At 41.1% G+C, this 21470-nt stretch overlaps 2 protein-coding genes across 2 annotated transcripts in view; both read left to right on the forward strand.

Annotated features, from left to right (window-relative positions):
* The first annotated feature begins 6176 nt into the window (after positions 1-6176).
* Positions 6177-9822, forward strand: tmem230b (transmembrane protein 230b). The gene is made up of 4 exons (XM_036527531.1): positions 6177-6305; positions 6904-7016; positions 7655-7777; positions 8888-9822. The coding sequence occupies exons 2-4, from the start codon at positions 6921-6923 to the stop codon at positions 9026-9028; spliced, it is 360 nt and encodes a 119-aa protein (XP_036383424.1). The 5' UTR covers positions 6177-6305; positions 6904-6920; the 3' UTR covers positions 9029-9822.
* A 2809-nt stretch (positions 9823-12631) lies between these two features.
* igsf9b (immunoglobulin superfamily, member 9b) overlaps positions 12632-21470 on the forward strand; it is a 41507-nt gene continuing 32668 nt past the window's right edge. The window contains exon 1 of the mRNA XM_036526176.1: positions 12632-13197. The gene's annotated coding sequence lies outside the window, so the exon portion shown is untranslated. The remainder of the gene's footprint in view (positions 13198-21470) is intronic.

Genomic DNA, 21470 nt, shown 5'->3' on the forward strand with positions numbered 1-21470 from the left:
TAAGTGAAAAACCCTGTACTCGCAGTTGAATCTCTAAGGGTTCCACAGCTGTGGGCTTGAGGATGCAGCTGTCCCTTTACTGGGATTCCTAACAGGAAAAAAACATTCAGAGCTCTCTGTGATTAGGGACCTCCAGCGTGTTGCTTGTTCTTTGAGGTGGCTGGGGGCTTGGGTAGAGTGCTGTTTTCATGAGCAGCCCTGAACACTTTGGCAGTCCCAAGTTATCAGAAATGTCAGAGGCGTTCGATTTTAAGGTGTAAGAGAAACAGCAGCAGAGCCCATCGCTTGGGCTGGGTGAAATCAATTTGAGCTTGCCTCAGGACATCCAGTTCCTGAGCTCTCCCTTCACGAGCTTGTATCATGCATGGCTGGAATGAAGGTTGCTGGACCTGGCTATTCCATTAAGTCAGCATGCATGTTTGCCATGTTGGCCTCAGTGAAGCACGCTCCAATTGCACTGAAAGTTCTCATGCTACAGTGTGTCTTCTTCCATTCTCTTTGCAAATATTCAAGATAAGTCTCCTTTTGCCTTTGTATTCATTGATTCACCATACATAAATCTCCTGACTCAGCATTCAAGGAGGAAATCGACCTTGTCACGGTGGAATTAAATAAACACTCGATTTTATTCTTTTATTTCAGTAACAGACAAACCGCTGTGCCAACTAAATCTGTGCTCACAACAGCAGAAAATTAACTTGAGAAATGCTCACAAATCTTTATTATTATTTTATGTTTTTTTTTTAATAGTGTACTCTGTATTCTTGAAGCCAGTGAGATGGAATAAAGTTTTCCTCCCCTCTCTCTGATCTCATTTTCTCTCCTTTTTTTCCCTCTCTCTTAAACACACGCATACTCACACACACAGCCGTTACTACAAGTGTATTTTTAGATACTAATTCCAACAGACTGATCTGTCAGACTATTAATTATCAGGGGCTTTCAACCAATTCAGAACAATTGTCAGTGTCAATGACAGAAGGGAAATAGAATTAGGTTGATGTGTGAACAAGTCCCAGATGTGTTATGTGTATATTTGCAAAAATATTATTCCACAGTCAGTCTTATACTCATATCTTTAATAACACCAACCATCCTGTTACTTAGTAAGCATTGTTTTTCTTTGGTTTTTTATCTTAGTACTGTACACCACATTCTGTGCATGTTCATTCTCCACAATACATTTGTTTTTATGACATAGCATAGGGATGAATATAAATTAAGTACTTTAATCTTGCAAAGTACTTTGCAGAGTACTTAAGACTAATATTAGGGACATCACCTTTTTTTATTTGAAAAAAGTTTTTGGTTGCTTTCTTATGTTGTAATTCTTTTCATTCTAGAAACAGAAGTGTAACAGAAGTGTGTCTATGTGTATCTGAGTACCACATGTTCTCTGTATGTTGGATGCACACCACTCCTAAACCTAAGCAAGACTGAAAACAAGGAATCGTCTGACATACAGCGTTTTCATATTGGCAGAATATCAGTACAGGTTTCAAAGGTATATAAATATATATAAGAAAATGACATTTTGTGGTTATCAAGTAAGGTTTACGTAATACCACATATCAAAACCAAAACAAATTTTCAAGGCACTCATGTCAGAATGATAGGTTGATGAACTAGCTAATTAGACATGACACAGCACCACACTTCATGCTTTTAAATCCAGAGATACAGATGCACAGCCTGTCAAATTACAATCTTTCAAATGTGTAGTAACAATCACACACAAAGTTTTAGTCAATGACAATTTCTGTCCCCGAGAGCATCTTATCAGCTCCAGCCAGTTCACTGCCTCCACCTCCCACTCCTGTCTCCCGCTGTCCAGATCACACCCAGAGCTCTTATCTGGACACACACACGGAGTTTCAGCAGAGGAGTCATCAACATGCCTGGACCATGGCTGAGATGTTTGGAAGCCAACATGGTGGATGGGTGGCTAATGGCTCCTTCTCCCCAGCAGAGGACATGAGATGGGTGGGGGGGATGCGGCATACATGATTACTGAAAAAGACCATGTTACGCAGCTGAATTCCCATCACGGGCAGGGGCTTAGCTGTTCATCACAAAAGTCTGTTACCTGCTCAGGAGCATCTCTATCTGCACCTAGCCTGATAGATTTTGGCAGTATTGACCCAGGCTCTATTCCCCTGTGCAGTCAAAACGCACTCAACCCACATGCAGTTTATCGACCGCACTGGAATCATCAGGCACTGTTCTACACCGCGCTGACACCAGATGCTTAATCAAATATTTTCCAGTCTGTTAAACAGCCGTCTGAGACAGTAGCAGCCCCGCACAATGCACCCACACCGGAACATGCTAGCGAAATGATGGACTTAATTGTTTAGCAGCAAAATTGATCTTTCTGACACCATGTGAGCATGTGCCAGCTCGGGTCTTGATCTATAAATTGACTTGGGTGGAGAAATATATATTTTTTTGTGCTGCAGAGTTTGTTGTATTTTTCCTGGATAATATGTCATATTTTTTTGCAGAACCCAGTGTAATTGGCAAGATTGCCCTGCAGAGATAGGCCTGTGGTGAGGCGATTGGCTGAGAGTAGAACGCGGCTCGGGAATGGATGGTGCAATTAAATGCAATGCACCTGAGTGGTTCCATTAAAGGATTTGGGGTTGAGGACAGAACAACCAAAAAACCAAAAAAAAAAAAAAACTGAACTGTGCAATTCTGTACACCAGCAAATATGTTCTGCGGGTAAAAAAGAGACAAATGGAAAATATCATCTGAAATGGTCACACTCCATTTAACCTGCTGTGTGCTGAAGGATGCAGGAGGAAAAAGATGATGAAAAGATAAAAGGTGGAAGACATGGCCAGAGAGAGAGATAAAGAGAATGAACTTGAGTATAGAAACACTGGATGAAGCAAAGGGTCATTTTTATTTATTTTTTTTCCTCATACTGATGAAAATCATCAAGACCAATGGTGCAAATCTAAACCTCTATACCAAATCTGCCACTTTTAGGATTTAAATCAAATTTAAGAAATGTGTTCTGTGTTATTGTGTGTGGGAAATGGACTATACTTTAGTGAATGTTCTGTGTAAAACTCTGAGTGATTATAATTTGCTAATGTTTGAGGGGTACTGAGCTTTCTATCTTGGGCTGCAGTCTAACATTTTTTTGAATTCCTTGTAGGCTCAGATTTCAGAATGAGTTAAATATTCATGCCACTGCACAGTTTTCAGTGAGAGACATAACCTCTCCTGTTGTGTTTTGGTCAGACACGGGCTATAGTAACATTCAAGCTCCTTACACAAAAATATATATCTTATGCTGGAATCAAAGTCAAGACTATTATATTGAGTGTTCACTTGGCACATTTAACTATGTGTCTTCTTGTCAAGATAATTTTGTTTTCAATCTAAGTAACTTCAAAGGTTCAGGGTTTTAAGTTGTGGATGTTTTTAGCCATTCCTCAGATGAAGTACAATTTTTGACACAAGAAGACTTAATAATTGTGAGGCAAAAATACATGAGATTCAGAGACTGCACTTGTCAACTAACCTTCCAAATTGGCTTGTGTATTTTGGGGAAGCAGTGAAGGCTAATATGGTCTCCAAAGGTCAAATACATACTATTCTTGCATAGGGAACGAATGAACACAACTTTTCACTCTGATCCTTCACAGGTGTAACCCATGTTCATATTACATGACACAGACTTATCACATGGACTCAAAAGCATTCTATCTTCTTCGCTCTGCAGCTCATGAATTTGAAATATTAGGAAAACTGCCCAACCAGTTGATATTCAGATATTAAATGATTCAATGATATTTTAATTAGAAAAACATCCATTATGCTCTATTTAGTCTTGCATTTCATGCATTCTCATACATCCTTAGGAGCATGTCTAAATACAATGACACACACATAAAGTTAAAAGTATATATTCATGTATGTTTACCATAAAGCTGTAATATAACAACAAGAAGCTGTTTCATGGAGTGTCCTTGAAGCAGTTTTGTGTCAATTGAAGGGTGAATTTCTTAGAGTGGGGAGTTCAGAATTACAGGCATCATTAAGAAGCCCCGCCTAATAACTCAGCTAAATAAAGGCTGACGGCTTGGCAACATGGAACCACAAGGAGTTCTGCCAAATGTTTCAAGGAAATGTTTCATCCTTGTCCATTGTTACTTTAGTTCTTTTTCATAAGCTGAAAGTAGCTGGCATACAAAGTGCAGAGCTTGTTTGAATATATTCTTTTTATAAGTAATTTATAGGACAAAAGAATTCTCAGCCAACAACTGCACCAAATGCTGTCTTGTCAATCAAAATGTTGGAAACAGTTGGGCTATTCATGGATCCATCCTTTCCTCACTGTATTTACATGTAATCACTGGTTGATTTGCAGATGTAGCCCAAATACCTGCATTCCAGCATCCTGCTAATTGAAACAGATGGTGATGATCACTGGCATTGTGGGCTATTTTAAATGATGATTCTTTTAGAGAAGAGAGATTATGTTTTTTTTTCTACAGTCTATTAGCAGTTGTCCTTCTACTTGTTGAAGTCGAATCCTTAAAACACATTCACCTTCCTCTTACAGTCCATTACAGAAAGCAAAAGTAAACCATATATATCAGAAATAAAGAAATACACATTTCTTTAAATAAAAAATGCATAGTAGTTGAAGATCAATTTAAGGATATTTTAGATGTTTGGCTACTAATTAATGCTTGAATATGTTGAGATTGGTAATTGCTTGTTTAGCTAAATGTATATACTTTGGTTGTAAAAGATAAATGAATTTTGTCATTTCTGGGGAGGAAAAAAATATTTTTTGAAATAATTTAGATTGTTGGTGCACAGTGCTGACAGTAATTACACAGACTATTTGTGACTTGGTTCAAACCAGCCTGGAATCCATTCTGGGTCCATTAATAATGCAATGTAATGTAGTGGGTCCTGGCAAATCTACTATACAATGGCATCCAGTGAATTTTTTTACAGCATATATTAACATTTTTGTGCTTATCCCGCCACACAGTCTCCATTTTGAACATGTAACCAGCTGTTTAATCATCCTAAATTAGTTGACTCTTCATTTATACTTTATCTGGTGCAATATCAATCACTGCTAAAGATGTAGAATAGGCTGTATAAGCCATTATATATGCCAATTGACCTTTGGAGTGACCCCTGAGCTCTCCTTTCCTAAAGTTTAATGACTACACTATGATTAATCTCAGCATGAGCACTGGCAGAGTACCACATTAGTTCTTCTGTTTCAGGACTGCATCTATAATTAAATACCTGAATGTGAATCCATGATTACCTGTGCCTTGGCTGATGAGGTATTATTTCAAAGTGCTATTTTTATACAAAATAAAAGAACCCACCAGAAAAGCCTCACTGAAATATCCACATTTCAGCTCAATTTGCAGGATACTCGACTTGGATTCCATAATGACTTTTACTTCAAATGATAAAATGAAAAACAGGCTAACTAATATTTTAAAGCAAAGGATAGTACATCATATACAAATATCTGTCTGATCCTGATCTAATTTCAAATATGTTTAAAAAATAAACATAACCAGCGTTTGAAATGTGGCAATTACAATAATATTTTAATGGTTTACTGAACGGTTTACCTAGCTGACTGTCATATGCTGTTTGCACAATGCAAGCCCTAAAAATGAATACAAACTTCGGGATATTAATAATAAAAAAAGTTTATCTTCCAGTCATTTCAATATAAATTACGCTGCATATCACTGGGTGACATCTGGCATGGACCCACACGAGGATTCACTACACCTGCTATTTAAATTGTAATGGTGAAATATACATGCATATTTGCTCCTCAAATACGTGTGCGTTGAAACACAAATTGTACTGTAGCGCCCCGATGTGGGAGAATCTAACTACTACACTTTGAATGCAAAACTTTTTTCTTGCAAGCAGAACACTTTCCTCAAGCTAAATACAACGACAAAAAACACTTTCCTCAGGCTAAAATGGTAGTGGATTTAGGTCTCCATTAATGAATAGCCACAATCTATTCATCTACATTTAAACCTTGACTATGTAAAAGCTATCTCTCAGTGGGAGAGAAGTTTTTCCCTCATCATCATGGCGTCTTACAGCTTCCTGTAGTCTACGCGAGCTAGCTAACGCGCAGCCGCTGTGGACACCCCGGAAATAGGCAATGGGGCATTTCGGTAATGTGATCCAAATTGTAGTGTAATTTTAAAACAATAAATCTCTGCAGCCTAACTGGCTGAAATTAAACGTTACAACAACGGTCGCATTTAACCGATAACAAAAAGGTACCATAGGTGACGTAGGAACAGGCGTTTTCAAAGAGGCAATGTATGGTTCAATTGCTGTAGTTGCTGCATTGACTAAGATGGTTAAGTTAGCTAACCTTAGCTAAAAACTAGTGGGGTTAACAGAAAGCCGATACACTACTAACGTTAACTTGCTTGTTGGATTTTTCTACACGAGACATAAAGGTAACCAGACAGTAGCCGACTGCCAACACTGCTCAAATAAATGTCCAGTCGCTTTGTAGAAAAATTATAATTCAAGCTAGCTAATGAAACATAAAGTATAACATTCTAAATTGTATTTGTCTTAATATGCCGTTAGCTAGATATCCGCTTTTAGCTTATCTTGTGTCTAATTTCGTAGATAGTATGGATATACATGCAGCTGTAAGTAGTAGTATAGGGTATGTAGTTAGCAGAATGGCTACTAAATCACTGTAGTGATGTAAACTGCTTGCTAAATAACTTTTATCTGCATCTTAATTGAAGGAGCAGCACTTCTGTTTAGGTACCGTTACATTAATTACATAGTCATGTTTTGATACGTAGCAAGATAATGTGAAGAGTATGTCTCTCTCTTTCTCTCTCACTATGTCAGCGCACTGCTAGCTAATTATGCCAGCCCGTAGCAGTGCGATTAGTGGAATTCCTAACAGTAGGGTTAAGTACTCCAAGCTATCGGCCAGCGATGACGGCTACATCGACCTACAGGTAAGACTTGACTTGCTGAATCGGAGCAAGCTATGTTGGTTACATACACACGACTGCTCATCCCCCACAATTACTAGAGACCTTGTTTCATCTCTAGGCTGCCCACCGTTTTTATTTATTTATTTATTTTTTTGTTTTCAGACAATTGGCATTGGACCCTATTTTATGATCTTATATAACAGTAAATTTGTGATCCGAGTATTTCTTTTTCTCAAGTGCTGGCGCAGAGAAAAATATGGAAATATCTGGCCATATGGAAAGAGAGCATACATAAATATGCATACAAATCTTCAATGGGGAGACAAGAGTGCAGAAAATTATGTAAGCAATTTTGAGTGCCTTTAGAGTTTAATAGATGTGTTTTTGTAAGGTCAAAAATTTTCCAGCTCCAATTGCATTTCTTTGGCAGAGTTGCATAAACCCTGTCAAAAAATGATGCTTAAAAATATCATGGATATTATGATGGATCAATCTTAGACCGGATACAAGTGAAACTGAGAGAATGAACTTTCATGTGAGATAGTAAAACAATTAAGAATCACATAATAATAATTTTCACACAGGCTTGATCGCAGGTATGTGGAGGATGACAAACTGTGATCAGTGTTTGAGTGACATGTATTTGATCTTTTCTATAGTTTAAGAAGAGTCCACCCAAAGTCCCATATAAGGCCATTGCTCTGGCTACAGTCCTCTTCCTTATTGGCTCCTTGCTCATTGTGATTGGAGCCCTTCTGCTAGCAGGATACATTGAAGTCACAGTGAGTACTTGGAGCGGCAGTGCTCCTTGGCATGTATTCCCTATCATTCTTCCATCAGTAAGTCAATAAAGCAATCCATGTCAGTTATATCCACTTATCTGCATTACTGAACAGGACAGAGGGGTCAAACCTCAGCCCATGAGGTAGGTTGAAGGCAGTTTATCTGTGTTATCCAGTTCAATGCACTTGCACATGGCTAAGAAGTAACCATATACAAATTTTCATTTCACAAATTTTTGGCTGACTTCTTTACTTTGTATTCTTAATAATAATGATGTGGGTGCTGTGAAATGTAACTGTTTATTCCTTAAACAGTTCGCAGACATTGTAGGAATAGTCAGGACATTTAGCAGAAAGTAGATTAGCAGGACATTTTAGCCTTAGAAGACCTGAGATGCCAACCCTTGCTCTGGTAAGTAGCTGGAGATCAGTTGTTGAATCACCTGACTCCTGTTTGAAAGCAGAGTCAATAATAAATAAGTAAGTCTTTTGCCAACTTTTAAATGCCAGGGACTACCTGTGGCACTAACCAATAGGTAGAAAAAAGATTATGCACCTAATGTCACAGCAGTACTTGTTTTATGAACCTCCAGGTGGCCCATGGGCTGCGCAAGTTTGCTCCCTGCTGTGATTGACTCTTGGCTTTACAAATGGCTTTGGCAAAGGGTCAAGTTTTCCCTAAGACTCTCAGATTTTGTCAATATGTTCCTGGTCCCATTGGGAGCATGTCCCGGGTGTCTACAGATGGCTTGGCACTTGTCTGTGTTCCAGTCACAGCATCCTCACTCCTGAGTGGTATCAGACAGGGGAAAGTATTATGCTGGCTGGCTCTGCGGTGGCAGAGTAATCCGGACTAAACCGCTCTGTGGGAGGGATGCAGTTCCATAAGCAGTTGATGTGACATCTCCCGTAGTCCACCTGTTTTGATTGTTCAGGTGTGAGGTGTGCTCGCCAGTGAATTGGCTATATCATTTCAGTTTCAGTGGCTCATCTGTGACTGGATTGCTCTCTGTGTGTTGTGTGTGTTGAGATTGGGCTATAGTGCTTCACATGTAAAAGTTTCCATACTTCCTGTGTTGATCCAGTTTTTTTAATCTGTGTTTGTTTTAGCATGCAGATCGGACTGTCCCTGTCCTTATCATCGGAATCCTTGTTTTCCTCCCTGGGTTCTATCACCTGCGGATCGCCTACTATGCATCTAAGGGTTACCGTGGCTACTCCTATGATGACATCCCAGACTTTGATGACTGAGCCAATCACAAGCCAGCTGATTGATACCCCAGTCGATTACGAAGTCGCCTGACAGTTGCATGGAATGCCCTCAGGTTTTTTTTCCCTTAAGGTTTATGTTAGTTTTTTGAGTTGAAGGATGTTATCCAAAGCAGCGTCACGCTTTGAGGCATTTTCTTGTATGTAGCAGAATTTAGTATTTTTGACAAACGCAACCATTCTGTTGCTCACAAAATTCCACCCCATGAAACAAAAACTCTTAAAGTAATTACGTGCTTTCTATGGATACAGGTTCATAAGCAAATTATTGTGGTGTTTTTTTGTTTCAGCATTGTTGCTTGAGAGAGTTAACAGCACCTCTCCATTGACCTTTAATCAAAATTGACACAATGACAGAAAAACTTTTAAAATGTTTAATAAAAAAAAGTTGAATTTCAGTGTAGGCTGTAGACCTTGTTTTAACAGCTGAATAATGGAACGTATTTTATATTGTGAAGAGGTTTGGTGAAAGGAGAGTATTAGTCCCATCATTTTTTATTTTAGAGATTGAATCAGGAAAACCAGGTCATAAGGGCATGACCAGGGCATGTATCCATTTTGCAACCCCAAGAGGATCTCCTTCTGTGAGGCATTTACCTGGTGGATTTGTGTAGAAACCTCATTTGATGGGTAACACCGGACACCATCTGCTGTTTTTTTTTTTTTTCTTGAAATGTTGCTGCTGTGTCTAAGACGGTTTTCTTAGGAGTATCTTATGTGATTAATTGCAATCCTCCAATCTCCATATGGAGCACACTTTGCCCCCCCAGCCCCCCCCCCCCCCCCCCCCAATTAGGAGAGCATTTTAGGGGCAATTCTTCCGGCAGCTTCTTAATAATCACAGAATTATATATATATTGTCAGGCAGTTTGATGTTACAAAGCACATGGCTGTCTTTCTCAAGATCGAAACCTTTATGAATTTTGAGTATGTTCCATTACACAGACTGTCCTTGTATCACATAATATTCTGGGGCTGTTGGCTCTTGCACTAACTTGTTGACTGAGCTGCTTCTGACCAAAGGCACAGGAAATGCATCGTTCAATGTGAATGGTTTATCCTGTAGTCCTGAATTTTCTGATTTGTACCATTTCTTGTTTGAGTAATAGAGTTTGTTCAGTGATTCATTAAGAAAAAGATAATACTCAAGTTATAGCAATGTACGTTCCACAGATTCCTTTAGTGCACTACTGTTAGACCATTCAAGTATAAGTGTGTGGCAGTCTACTTTTTTAATTTCTTTGTGAGGTCATTATATAATAAAATAATTAGGCATAACTGAGCCACGAGGTCTAGCCTGTATATAGAAGCTGCATAAATGTACTGCTTTGAAACATTCCGGAACCCTGTTTTATAACCCCTGCTTTAGATGGTGTACTGAGAAATCAAATGTTTAAGTAGGAAATGAAGCTATTGATTAAATATATAATGAATTGTGGGGAAAAACTTGCTATTATCCCATCTGTAATGCTGTATAGGATCTCTAGAATTATTTGTAGTGCAATGTATGGAGAGAATTCAGCTGAATGTGGTTCAGAGAATAGAAAGAAAAAAGTCTGAGAGCTTATTTTATACTCAAGGCTGCTGCCACATTGCTGTAAGCTGTCTGCTCATCAGGGCCTCCAGTAGCCTCACAGATACTCTTTGATGCCTGTCTGGTCTGGAGCATTGAGCACATTAAAGAACCCAGAGAAACCGAACAGACTGCTTCGCTATCCTTGACATCTTGCTTTTGAGACATTTCCTTTTTTGCCGTTATTAGCCAGGCAAACAGTGTTTGCTTCGGGGTGAATAACATGCTTTTGTCCCAATGTTCTTCATATCCCTCAGTGTGGAAAATATTTCCAGTGGTCGGCCTCTGCTGAGACATGTCTGTATTTTACAAGTTATCTTTCTAAAATCCAAGTGTGGCATGTATATAGATTTTACGGCGCAGTTTTAATAACCTTTTTACGTGAAAAACATGCCTCCTGAGAGTATACCAGTGCCCTCTGGTGGAGTGAAATGGAACCGATCAGGGGAGGAAAAAAACATTGTTTCATATGGCAGCTGAAAGTTAGGAGTGCTATTTAAGAAGTATGACTTTGAAGCATATTGGAGAATATTAAATAAAAGGTACAGCCAGGCAAGGCTATACGGAGTTATGCAAAAGTGTTTTTTTTTAACCGTCGAGAATGTGACAGAATTTTCATGTAGTGCAGTTAAGTGATTTGGAAAATAAAATCCAATGACAGCTGACAATGGTTTGAATTATTTTGACTTGTTAAATATGTTTTGTTGTTGTTTAACTACTTTATGTTGAATGAAAGAAAAATAAACCTTGAAGTTGATTTGAATTGATCTAAGGGCCTTGCATTACACTGAGCTGTAATGTATTCATAAGCTTTACACGTTTTATTTTATACGTTTTGTCTCATGAGAATGTGCAACTGTAATTTCCAGATCAAGGACATTTTCCTCATTCTTTGCTATAATAGCCAACCAAAGTGCGTTATAGTACAAACACATTGCAAACGATTTCAAGAATGAAAGTAAACACAGGGGATATAGATAACAGCAATGGAGTAAATACGTGAAGTAAGGTAAATATTGTGGAAGAAAGTGGTTTAGTCTGAAACCATGCAACCACTGAGCCAAAAGAAATAAGACAATGGAAACTGAAAGGCAGAAAGAAAACCTGTTAAATGGACATCGTACATCACTGGCATTTAAAATGCGCTGACCTTTTTTAGAGGGGTCATTAAATGTTCGGGTCGGGCAAAAAACGCGGTGAGGTCAGAATACTGAAAGAACTCCAGTGTACGCTTTCAATCGAGGGGGAAAAAAAGAATGAAACACGTTTGAATTTGGAGAAGGGAGGGGGGAGGTGTGCGTATTGTCTGTGGGAGCAAAGCGTTTGGTTAGTCGGCAACACGGAGGGAGGGAGGTAGAGAGGGAGAGAGAAGCCTCTGTGAAGGAGGGAAAGAGAAGTGGAGGGAGCCAAGAAAAAGGAGGCATTGCATGTCAACACCGTACAGTTCTGCAGCGTATGAGGATGTGCAACAATTGTGGAAATTATATACCACTTTGGACTTGGAAGTACAACGCGCAGAATTGAAGAACGCAGCACAGAGGCAGAATTCCATGCACAACCGTAGGCTATTCGTTTCTCGGCGCATATAACTTGGGGCACTGGTACAGGATAAACGGCTGTTACGCCAGTCCGTTGAAATATATATATTTATATTTCAAACTTTACTTTTCAAACCTCTTTATACATTGACTGCGTTAAACAAGAATCCTTACTTAATATTTTAAGTGCGTAAATAAAGTTTTGATATTCTGAGGGGATTCTGGCTTGCTGGCCCTACAGAAAACGCAGATCAGCGAAACGCTTTCCCAGAAGTGGGTTCGAGTTGAGATAATATTTTGGCTAATTATGTTTTTGCATTAACGTTATATGAGAACAGTGAAACAAGTGAGGACTTAGTGTGGTACCTGGAAGCGGCGACATACGTAGTAAGGTAGCTGTAACTAGTTTAGGATACACTAGCTTAATTACCGAGCTGCAACGCATTGCCTAATTTTCCTGTGCAATTCCTATAGTGCAAGAAATCTCTTAACCGAAGGATAATTAGTGATCAAGCAATATAAGAATCTGATTTATTTACTCGAATGTGTCAGAGAGCAAATTTCATTGTTTGACAAGGATAATCTATTGTTAAAACTGTCATACAGTCAATGGTCAAGCATTGGTATATAGTGGCGTATAGTGAGATATATTGACCGATAACGAAACTAGTATAAAGTAGAGCTGTTTATCCATTTTTGTAGCGGTTGTGTACGGTTTAGATTTATGTTTACTTAACTAAAGGTGATAAATTTCCATCTATTTTATCGTCAATGGGAAGTATTGACACATGGGCGGCACTTACTTTCATTAGATAGTGGATATTCATTTTGTTGTGTTTTCAAATAAACTTTTGAAGGAATCTGCGACAAAGACGAACACAATTCAAGCTGGATGCGTTTTTAGAATAAAATACATGATTAAGTGCAACTACCGACAGTGATATATGGGAAGAGGACGACAGAAGAATAGAAGATATCGTGTCGTTTATCAATGGACTGACAACCTACTTTGATTGCCCCGGAAAAGTGCCTGAAGCAAGGTAAAGTAAACATTTGTGTGTCTCTAATAACATTTATGTGTGTGTTATACAGCAACCAACGAGTGCCAGCTGATATCAGTAACATACTGGTCAGCACCCTATGGGTATAGATTGTTGAAAGTAGTTAATGACACTAATGCTGTAAAGCGTGAACTCGCCAGCTGCTTGAGATCAGCTACTGCAACACATGATCAGCAACGTTAATGCTCTCTCCACAGGCTACCCTCTCCAGTCCCATAGCTAATTTGTACACGACAATAAAATAGAGCCCAATTAGACGACTAACGGTGGTAATGAACCAAAAAAAATTCGACTTGTATTTCGTAAATCCAATATCTTGCATTTAGTAAATAAGCAATGCCAACAGTATGTGGCGACGTTGAAAATACAGCACGCGTGTGAGGCTGCTGTACAGTGTTGCGTCTCGAGAACAATGGACAGTCCAAGCAGAATTGTGTTTTTCATTTCAGTGGTCGACTTTTCATGAGATTAATTGCTGCATTTAGTTGTCGATATTCGGTTGCTTGCTAATATTTAAATAAATGTACCTTTCCATTTTTTTTCAAATTGTAAGCTCGCCGTTATTCTCAGTATCAAATATCTATTTTTTCGTCAGTTCGGAGTTTCCGGAAAGGTTTACTTTTCAAGAAGTGTCACTGTCATTTATTGTTGTACACGACAAAAAATCACCTCTATTTGAATTAGGGGTAGCTGATGGTAAAGTACAGGCTTGAGGTGTCTGAAGCATCAAATAGTTGAGTAGAAGGGCACAGCGCTGCTCTGGGTAAACTTTTACTCTGGTATGTTTTAATTCAAAACCTTGGCAAGCTGCCATGCTGGTATAGCAGGTGTCCTGTTGATATCGGCTCGCTGGCTTGGCCCTAAGGCAATCGGAGTTCCCAGTACAGTAATTTAGCGGCACTTGGCAGACTGATAGAGAGATACAATGGCAACACAGAATGAAACTTCTCGGCTACGCTTCATGTGGTGCTCAGAAATACTGGCTCGTCTAGCTTCTCAGTAAATGCAGAAACTGAATTTGTTAAGTCAGAATGAGTGACAGTTTTTCATCACTATTTACACCATTTTTGTTCATGCATCCTTCGGTTTAATGATGTTAACATTCCTCACAATGAGAAGAGCATCTGCTCTTAACCCTCCCATCCCCCAACACTGATAAACAACCTGCATAAACAAGCACTACAAGGCTTCTCTGCCCAGTCTGGCCAACTCACTGCGTGTACTGCCTCTATCCACTCACTGCATACCCTTTGACATTAATACTTAAATGCACACACACATTTCACATGCACTGACATGCGTTAATCAGGTCTTTCAGACATGCATGCGCATACATACACACACACACATGCATGCACAGTCACACAGCCACCAGTGATTTAATTTAGAGAACAATAGGCCCACCCTGAACACACATATGTGCAGTCCTAGCGCTGCACACATTCATCTACATTTGCACATGCATATCAACCAATGTGCAAGCCCTCATGGTTTCTAATACTTGTACCCTCAGGGTGTCTTTACCCCCAGATTTCAACAGCGTCCCACTGGAGGCGGGGGGGGGGGGGGGGGGGGGGGGTATTTAAATGGCTGTGACACAAAAACCCTCTACCTTCTGTTGTGTCTGTGTCTGTCCTCATGTACTCTTGCGCATGTGTCTGTCTGTCCACATTTTGCCAGCATCAACAACACAATGGAAGCTCTTTGATTAGGCCTCCGTTCCACCTCTCCATTTAAAAGCAGTGTAATTATGTTGTTGGTTTTGAAGCTTGTGTCTGCTGGCCGTTCATTTTGTTACATTAAGCACCGTCTCTCTTTTTCTGTATAGACACAATTCTTTTTTCACATTTATTGACTGGCACATTCATCGCAGACATAGTGGTTTTCAAGACGCCAAGATGATTAGTGAAAATGGTTCATCCATCTGAAAAATCCTAACATAATTCAAATGCATTCGACATTGATGCATTGTCCTGTGAAGACCATTAATAGTCATTATCACAGCTGTGTTTTTGTTGGTGAGATTTATCTCCGTTTATCGGAAATGCATTCTTTTTGCATCACAGTGGTAGTTAGGCCTAATTAGTGAAGTCTCTCAGTAAGTCTTAGCTGTCACTGCGTTATCAAAATTAATGGGCAGGATGTTTTTCTTTGTTACAGTAGGTGTCAATTTCATGATGGATGTGGTGGAGGCATGGAATTTAATTCACACGTCAGTTTTGGAAAACCAAAAGAATGTGTGTCCAGCAGGGATATGTGTTTCATTGTAGGGACGCCCTCAATTGAAAGCCAGCTGAGGGGTTTTCTTAACGACAGATCATCTGCCGGGCTCCAGTTTGGCTGACCTGAGGCCAATACTTTAACGGTTTTATTGGGGAGCTCCACGAGCTATGTTTTAAAAGGGAAGTTTGCATCTATGGGATCATGCTGGATCATGCTGGCCAAGGCTCGGCCTGCGCCCCCAAGCTTTGGTCGTTTGCTGAATGCGCTAACACACCTATAATAATGGGTCTTTCACCGTGCCCGATCTTTGAGATTATCCATGTTCGAGCGCGGGCCCTCGTCCATGTTTGCGATCTCCCGGCAGAATGACATTGGGGATCAAAGGTCCCCTTTGTTTCTTAGCAAAGCAAAGTCACAAAGTCAAGTCAGATGTCAGGGGTTTTGTTCATTTAATGGAAGTTTTTCTGTGGCGCAGTTGTTCACCAGCACAGCACTTTTGCAAGCAAAGAAAGCCTTCACAGTTTATGGCATAATTGCTGTCCTGGTAGGGTGGAATGTTCACTGCTTAGAGGGGCAGTAAACCCCTATTAAACTCCCACTTGTGTGTGCTGAGGCTATTTTTTGTGGCTTAAAGATGTGGCCATTGTTTCTGTTGGAGACTGAACATCAATACTGTTTAAAGGTCTTGGGAGACAAAAAAACATTAAAGGATATGATAGTGGTAGAAAAACAAGTGCGTGCCCAGCCATGTATTTTTGATGGTGTAAGATAGATCAGAAACAACCCCCCCCCCCCCATCCCTGCTTTCATTCTACCTTAGATGTCCGGTGTTTAATTTTAGTCATTATTTGGGAAGGAAACAATCAGCTTATGTGGTGTAGTTCATTTACGAAGAAAAAGGTAACTTGGCGTCTGCAGGTTCTCGAGGACATCCGTTGCCCAGGCCTGGTATGGGAGGCTTTAAAATGCCTTCAGTTCACTTCAGTGCAGTGCCCAAAAGCAGCTTATCCTGCTCTGGGCTGCACCAAATTTGGAGCCTGCCCCCAGCACGGAGGGTCGTTGGGCGGGGCCTGTCACTCAGGAAGGCACTCCTTTTAAATTAGAGATGTCAGTACGTAGGAGGGTGGCCTAACCGGCCGCTCTTAACGCAGTGCTCCGCTCATGGGGGGGGGGGGGGGTGTGCTGTTAAACGTCTATGCGTGTACGCTTGTGTGCGGGTGGGGGTTCGTCTGGGTTTATGTGCTTAAAAACGTCAGGCTGATGAGATGCCAAGCACACAAACAAAGACCAGGGTTCTGAAGCTGACAGGGGAGAGATGGAGAGCTGACTTCTTAAGTGTCTCAAATTATTTATCATTGTTGAAACCACATGCTTGGTGTGAGGAACCATTTATCATTCCCAGTTCTACGGGGTAGCTTAGGTGGGCCAGCATGGACCAGGCCAGTGTGTTAACTGCTGCATTAGATAATCACACAAAGATCAGGTCATTATTTCTTTCTTTTTAAATATAGGAACAAAAGGAACATTGAACTGAATATAAACAGAATTGATAAAAATTAGTAAAAAGCCAGGGGAAATGCTATTGGAGAGGTTACAAAATGAGTAGCAAAAGAGGGAGTGGGTGGTGTTGATATATTGACACTGATAGTGATAGCGGTTCTGTGGGGAGAGGTGATCATTAGAAGTAAGTAAAAGTCATGGTTAGAATTCAATCAGATGGTCATGCCATCAGATCATAGTGAAGGGAACATAAGCACTGCGGTAAACATATGTCTGACTCTTGTGAGGTTTCTCAGTTTTGGGTCGCCCTGCTGGGCGAGCCTTGACTGAATTGTTGCCTTTGTTGGAGTTGTGCTGGTAGGCCGAGAGAGCATTCCTCCTGCTCTCCAGTGATAGGGCCTCTGTCCTTCTCCTGTCCTCTCCCCCGCCCCAGCCTGTGTTCAGTGCCCCCTGGCAGGATCATCCAGGATTACCAGGAAAGTAATACAGCTGCTTATCAAGGCCGTCTCTTGTCACCGGCACTGACGCACTGGGCCTGGTGGAACAGGAGACTGCAGATCTGCCTGTGCTACACACTGACACATGCCTGTCCATACCTACACACTGACACATGCCTGTCCATACCTACACACTGACACATGCCTGTCCATACCTACACACTGACACATGTGCGTCCATACCTACACACTGACACATGCCTGTCCATACCTACACACTGACACATGCCTGTCCATACCTACACACTGACACATGTGCGTGCATACCTACACACTGACACATGCCTGTCCATACCTACACACTGACACATGCCTGTCCATACCTACACACTGACACATGCCTGTCCATACCTACACACTGACACATGCCTGTCCATACCTACACACTGACACATGCCTGTCCGTACCTACACACTGACACATGCGCGTCCGTACCTACACACTGACACATGCACGTCCATACCTACACACTGACACATGCACGTCCATACCTACACACTGACACATGCCTGTCCATACCTACACACTGACACATGCCTGTCCATACCTACATACTGACACATGCCTGTCCATACCTACACACTGACACATGCACGTCCGTACCTACACACTGACACATGCACGTCCGTACCTACATACTGACACATGCCTGTCCGTACCTACACACTGACACATGCACGTCCATACCTACACACTGACACATGCCTGTCCATACCTACACACTGACACGTGCCTGTCCATACCTACACACTGACACATGCTTGGCCATACTCACAGAAACATGCTCTTTCATACTAACACGCTCATGCTTGCGTAGACTTTTTCTTACATATTTGCCATGCTCAGGTCATCTGCACCCAAACATGCTCACCCATATTCATGCGTGCTGGTCCATACTCATTGACACAGTTTTGGCCATGCTCACTCATACACCATACTCTAAGAGCTTGTACACATGCACACAAACCCAGTAAAACATTGATAGATATTATTCCACACCGATCCACAGAATGCAAACACATCTCATTAGAGGTGGGTTGACAGCAAAGACCAAACTCACACCAGCACACATACAAAACAGACACTCAGATATGGGTCCAGCAAGCAATGAGTCCAGTGAGCAATGGTGAGCACACCTGTATTCAAAAGTAGGTCCAAACTGTACTGAATGATTGTGCATTCATAATACCCTGCCCTGGCGTGAGAGCTCGAAGTGGTTATTACTACGTCTACCGGTGTGTGCTTTTTACTAGCAGAGCCATAATCTCGGTGGAAATCCCTCTGGCCTCAACACTACCTTCTTTTTTAGGGTCTGCTTTTAATAAGCTTAAGGCTGAGGGATTTATTCGCAGGCTCGCCCTCTTACCCTTTCTTCAAAACGGGGGCTATCTGCTGATAATGTATCTGGCGGAGCCCCATCACCCAACCCCTTAGGAGCTGTAAACACTGAAACATTTTCACTGTGCAGTGGATAGGATAAACTGATATCTTTGCTTACACTGAAAAGTTTCCTTGTAACTAGATGGTTAATGAGTGTCATGGAAATTACATTACATTATTGGCATTTAGCAGACAGTCTTATCCAGAGTGACTTCCATAGGTTACAATTTTTTACATGTTACCCATTTATACAGCTGGATATTTACTGACTCAATTCTGGGTTAAGGACCTTGCCCAAGGGTACAATAGCAGTGCCGCAGCAGGGAATCGAACTGGCAACCTTTCGGTTGTCCTGAGTCCTCCTCCTTACCACTATGCTACACTGCCACCCCGCTGCCGAGATGATTGGTTTACATTGCTTGCCCTAGTAGACTTGATGCTTATCAACTATGTCATTTGCTAGCTCTTAAAGGATCAGTTTTTTTGAAAGATAGATAATCACCCAAGTGGATGGAACCAATGCCCAGTGAGAGCTGGGTCAGCTGTACACATTGTATTTCTTTCCAGTACGCTGCTGTGACCCGCCTGATTGGACTACTTTGCACGTTTAATTGCTAATTCAATTACATAGTTAAAAAGGTGTGCATGGGAAGTGGATCAGCCCGCATGCCCATTAGGAGTGCCAGCCTGTTAGGGTCCAGATCTCCAGAAATGTCCCATCAAAAGTCAACATGCGAATGGCCTTAGCAAGACCTGCACAGGTTTGCAAAAGTCGCTCAGTTTCCAGAGCCAGGGGGATGCATGTGAGTAAAGTGACTGTTTGCACTGGCTGCCGCACATCGCGGGCAATAATCAGCAGTCACAGATCACTCTGCGGTGGCACGACAGCGAGGGCCGCTTGCGACTTTCTTGTGATTAAGAGCTTGGGCCGTCTGTCGCCTTAGAATCCTGCTCCTGTGGAAATCTGGCATGCGGCGAAATCCCCCCTCACCTCAAAAATCACCTGCTCAGAGCATCTGTTCCTCCCGGACGGGATTGTTCCTGCTGGAACTGCATTAGCCGCGTCTGTGCTTGGCACAGGAGGGGCAACTTGACCCTGATTCTGGCCCGGGCAAAGCCAGATAAATGGGCTAGCCTTGAGCATTCTAGGCCGCCTCTATTCTTAGAGAAGGTCCCTCAAGGCTCGGTGTGCTCAGTCTGGAGATCAATAACCCGCTGTTTGGCCAATTAAACCTCATTTCTGCAAAGGTTCTCTCATACCCCACAGAAACAATAAAGTGGCTGTTTGGAGAATGAGCGATTTTACCACTGAAGAAACAAGAGTTTTTTCTTTCCTTCACCCACAATGCCATGCTGCTGATCTTGCCTACGGTTCTCCATCCCCAAATCCAAACAAAATCTTGGTGCTTACAGGTTTGATGGCAGCGTTGTTGTTAATGTAAAACTCTTCTAACCCTGTTTGATTCCAAGGCAAGTCAGTACTATTGTAAGCAGGGCACTTGACCTGAATTGCTACAGTAATATATCCAGCTGTACAATGGGACCTGGTCTCATGATGAACATGCTGTCAGGTCAAGGTTTGTCAAGTTTGTCAGGTTCCATAGGAACGTCGCTACATCAGCGTTTCTTTTAGATTACTGGGTTTGGAGAAAAAAGCAATTCACTTGCAAAACACATGACCTGGGAACTTTCACATTGTTCTGTATGCCACTGTGACACTCCACATGTGACAGCTGATATCAATAAGAACAATGATATCTACAAATGTGGCTATTATGTAACAATACATCATTTAGAGATTATTGTTAATTATTTACATTATTAAGAATACATTATAAAGAGATCCAAAAAAGAGCTGGCTGATACAGTGATGTATTATATATTATTTTAATAATTTATTTATTATTATTACAATGAAAAAGTTGATAATATTCTTGATCATTATTCTCACTGCTTAGATAACAATTTCAAATAATGTGAATGATTTAGATGAATTACAGTCGAATGGTGAGTAGCACCCACAAATGATTGATGTGTGGAATGAAGTACTTATACATAGTTACATTAATAAGGCATAGGACCAACCTTATTATGATAAGGTTTCCTTCCTGAAACCAGGATGATGGATAACAGGTAAAAAGGTAAACTATGGGAAAAGGTCCCAGGGATAGAGGAACAGCCATGCAATTAAATAACACAACATAAATAACATATTTCACCTTCAGCCACGCTGACCCTAGTCCCTGTTGTTATTTATTACCTTAGATGCTATGAAGTCCTGTAGGGCTTGAACAAGGGCAACAGGTATTAGTTTAGGTGTTTTTAGTTTAGTAAATTTTTGTTCTATTTGCTGTGTTTGCACTTGGCAAATATGTTTTTTTTTTTTACTTTGTACTGTGCTCTGCAGGAAAAAGGCGTTCACGCTGCAGAGCGGTGCCTGTTGCTTCTGTGCAATCGTTTGCCTGCGCCTTGTCCATTCACCGCGTTTCCTTTTATCTCTGCGGGTTTGCCTGTTCCTCCGAGGGGGACCGGCTCAGCTGCATTCCCAGAGTATAGCAGCCCACGCTCCTATCCCCACTGTGTCACCGCACCCGCACAAGTGGCCCTTTTTCTCTGAGCGCGGGGCGGCACAAGGGCGTATTTTGTGGAGAG

The sequence above is a fragment of the Megalops cyprinoides genome, chromosome 4, assembly GCF_013368585.1.
Source record: "Megalops cyprinoides isolate fMegCyp1 chromosome 4, fMegCyp1.pri, whole genome shotgun sequence".
In the NCBI taxonomy this organism is placed as follows: Eukaryota; Metazoa; Chordata; class Actinopteri; order Elopiformes; family Megalopidae; genus Megalops; species Megalops cyprinoides.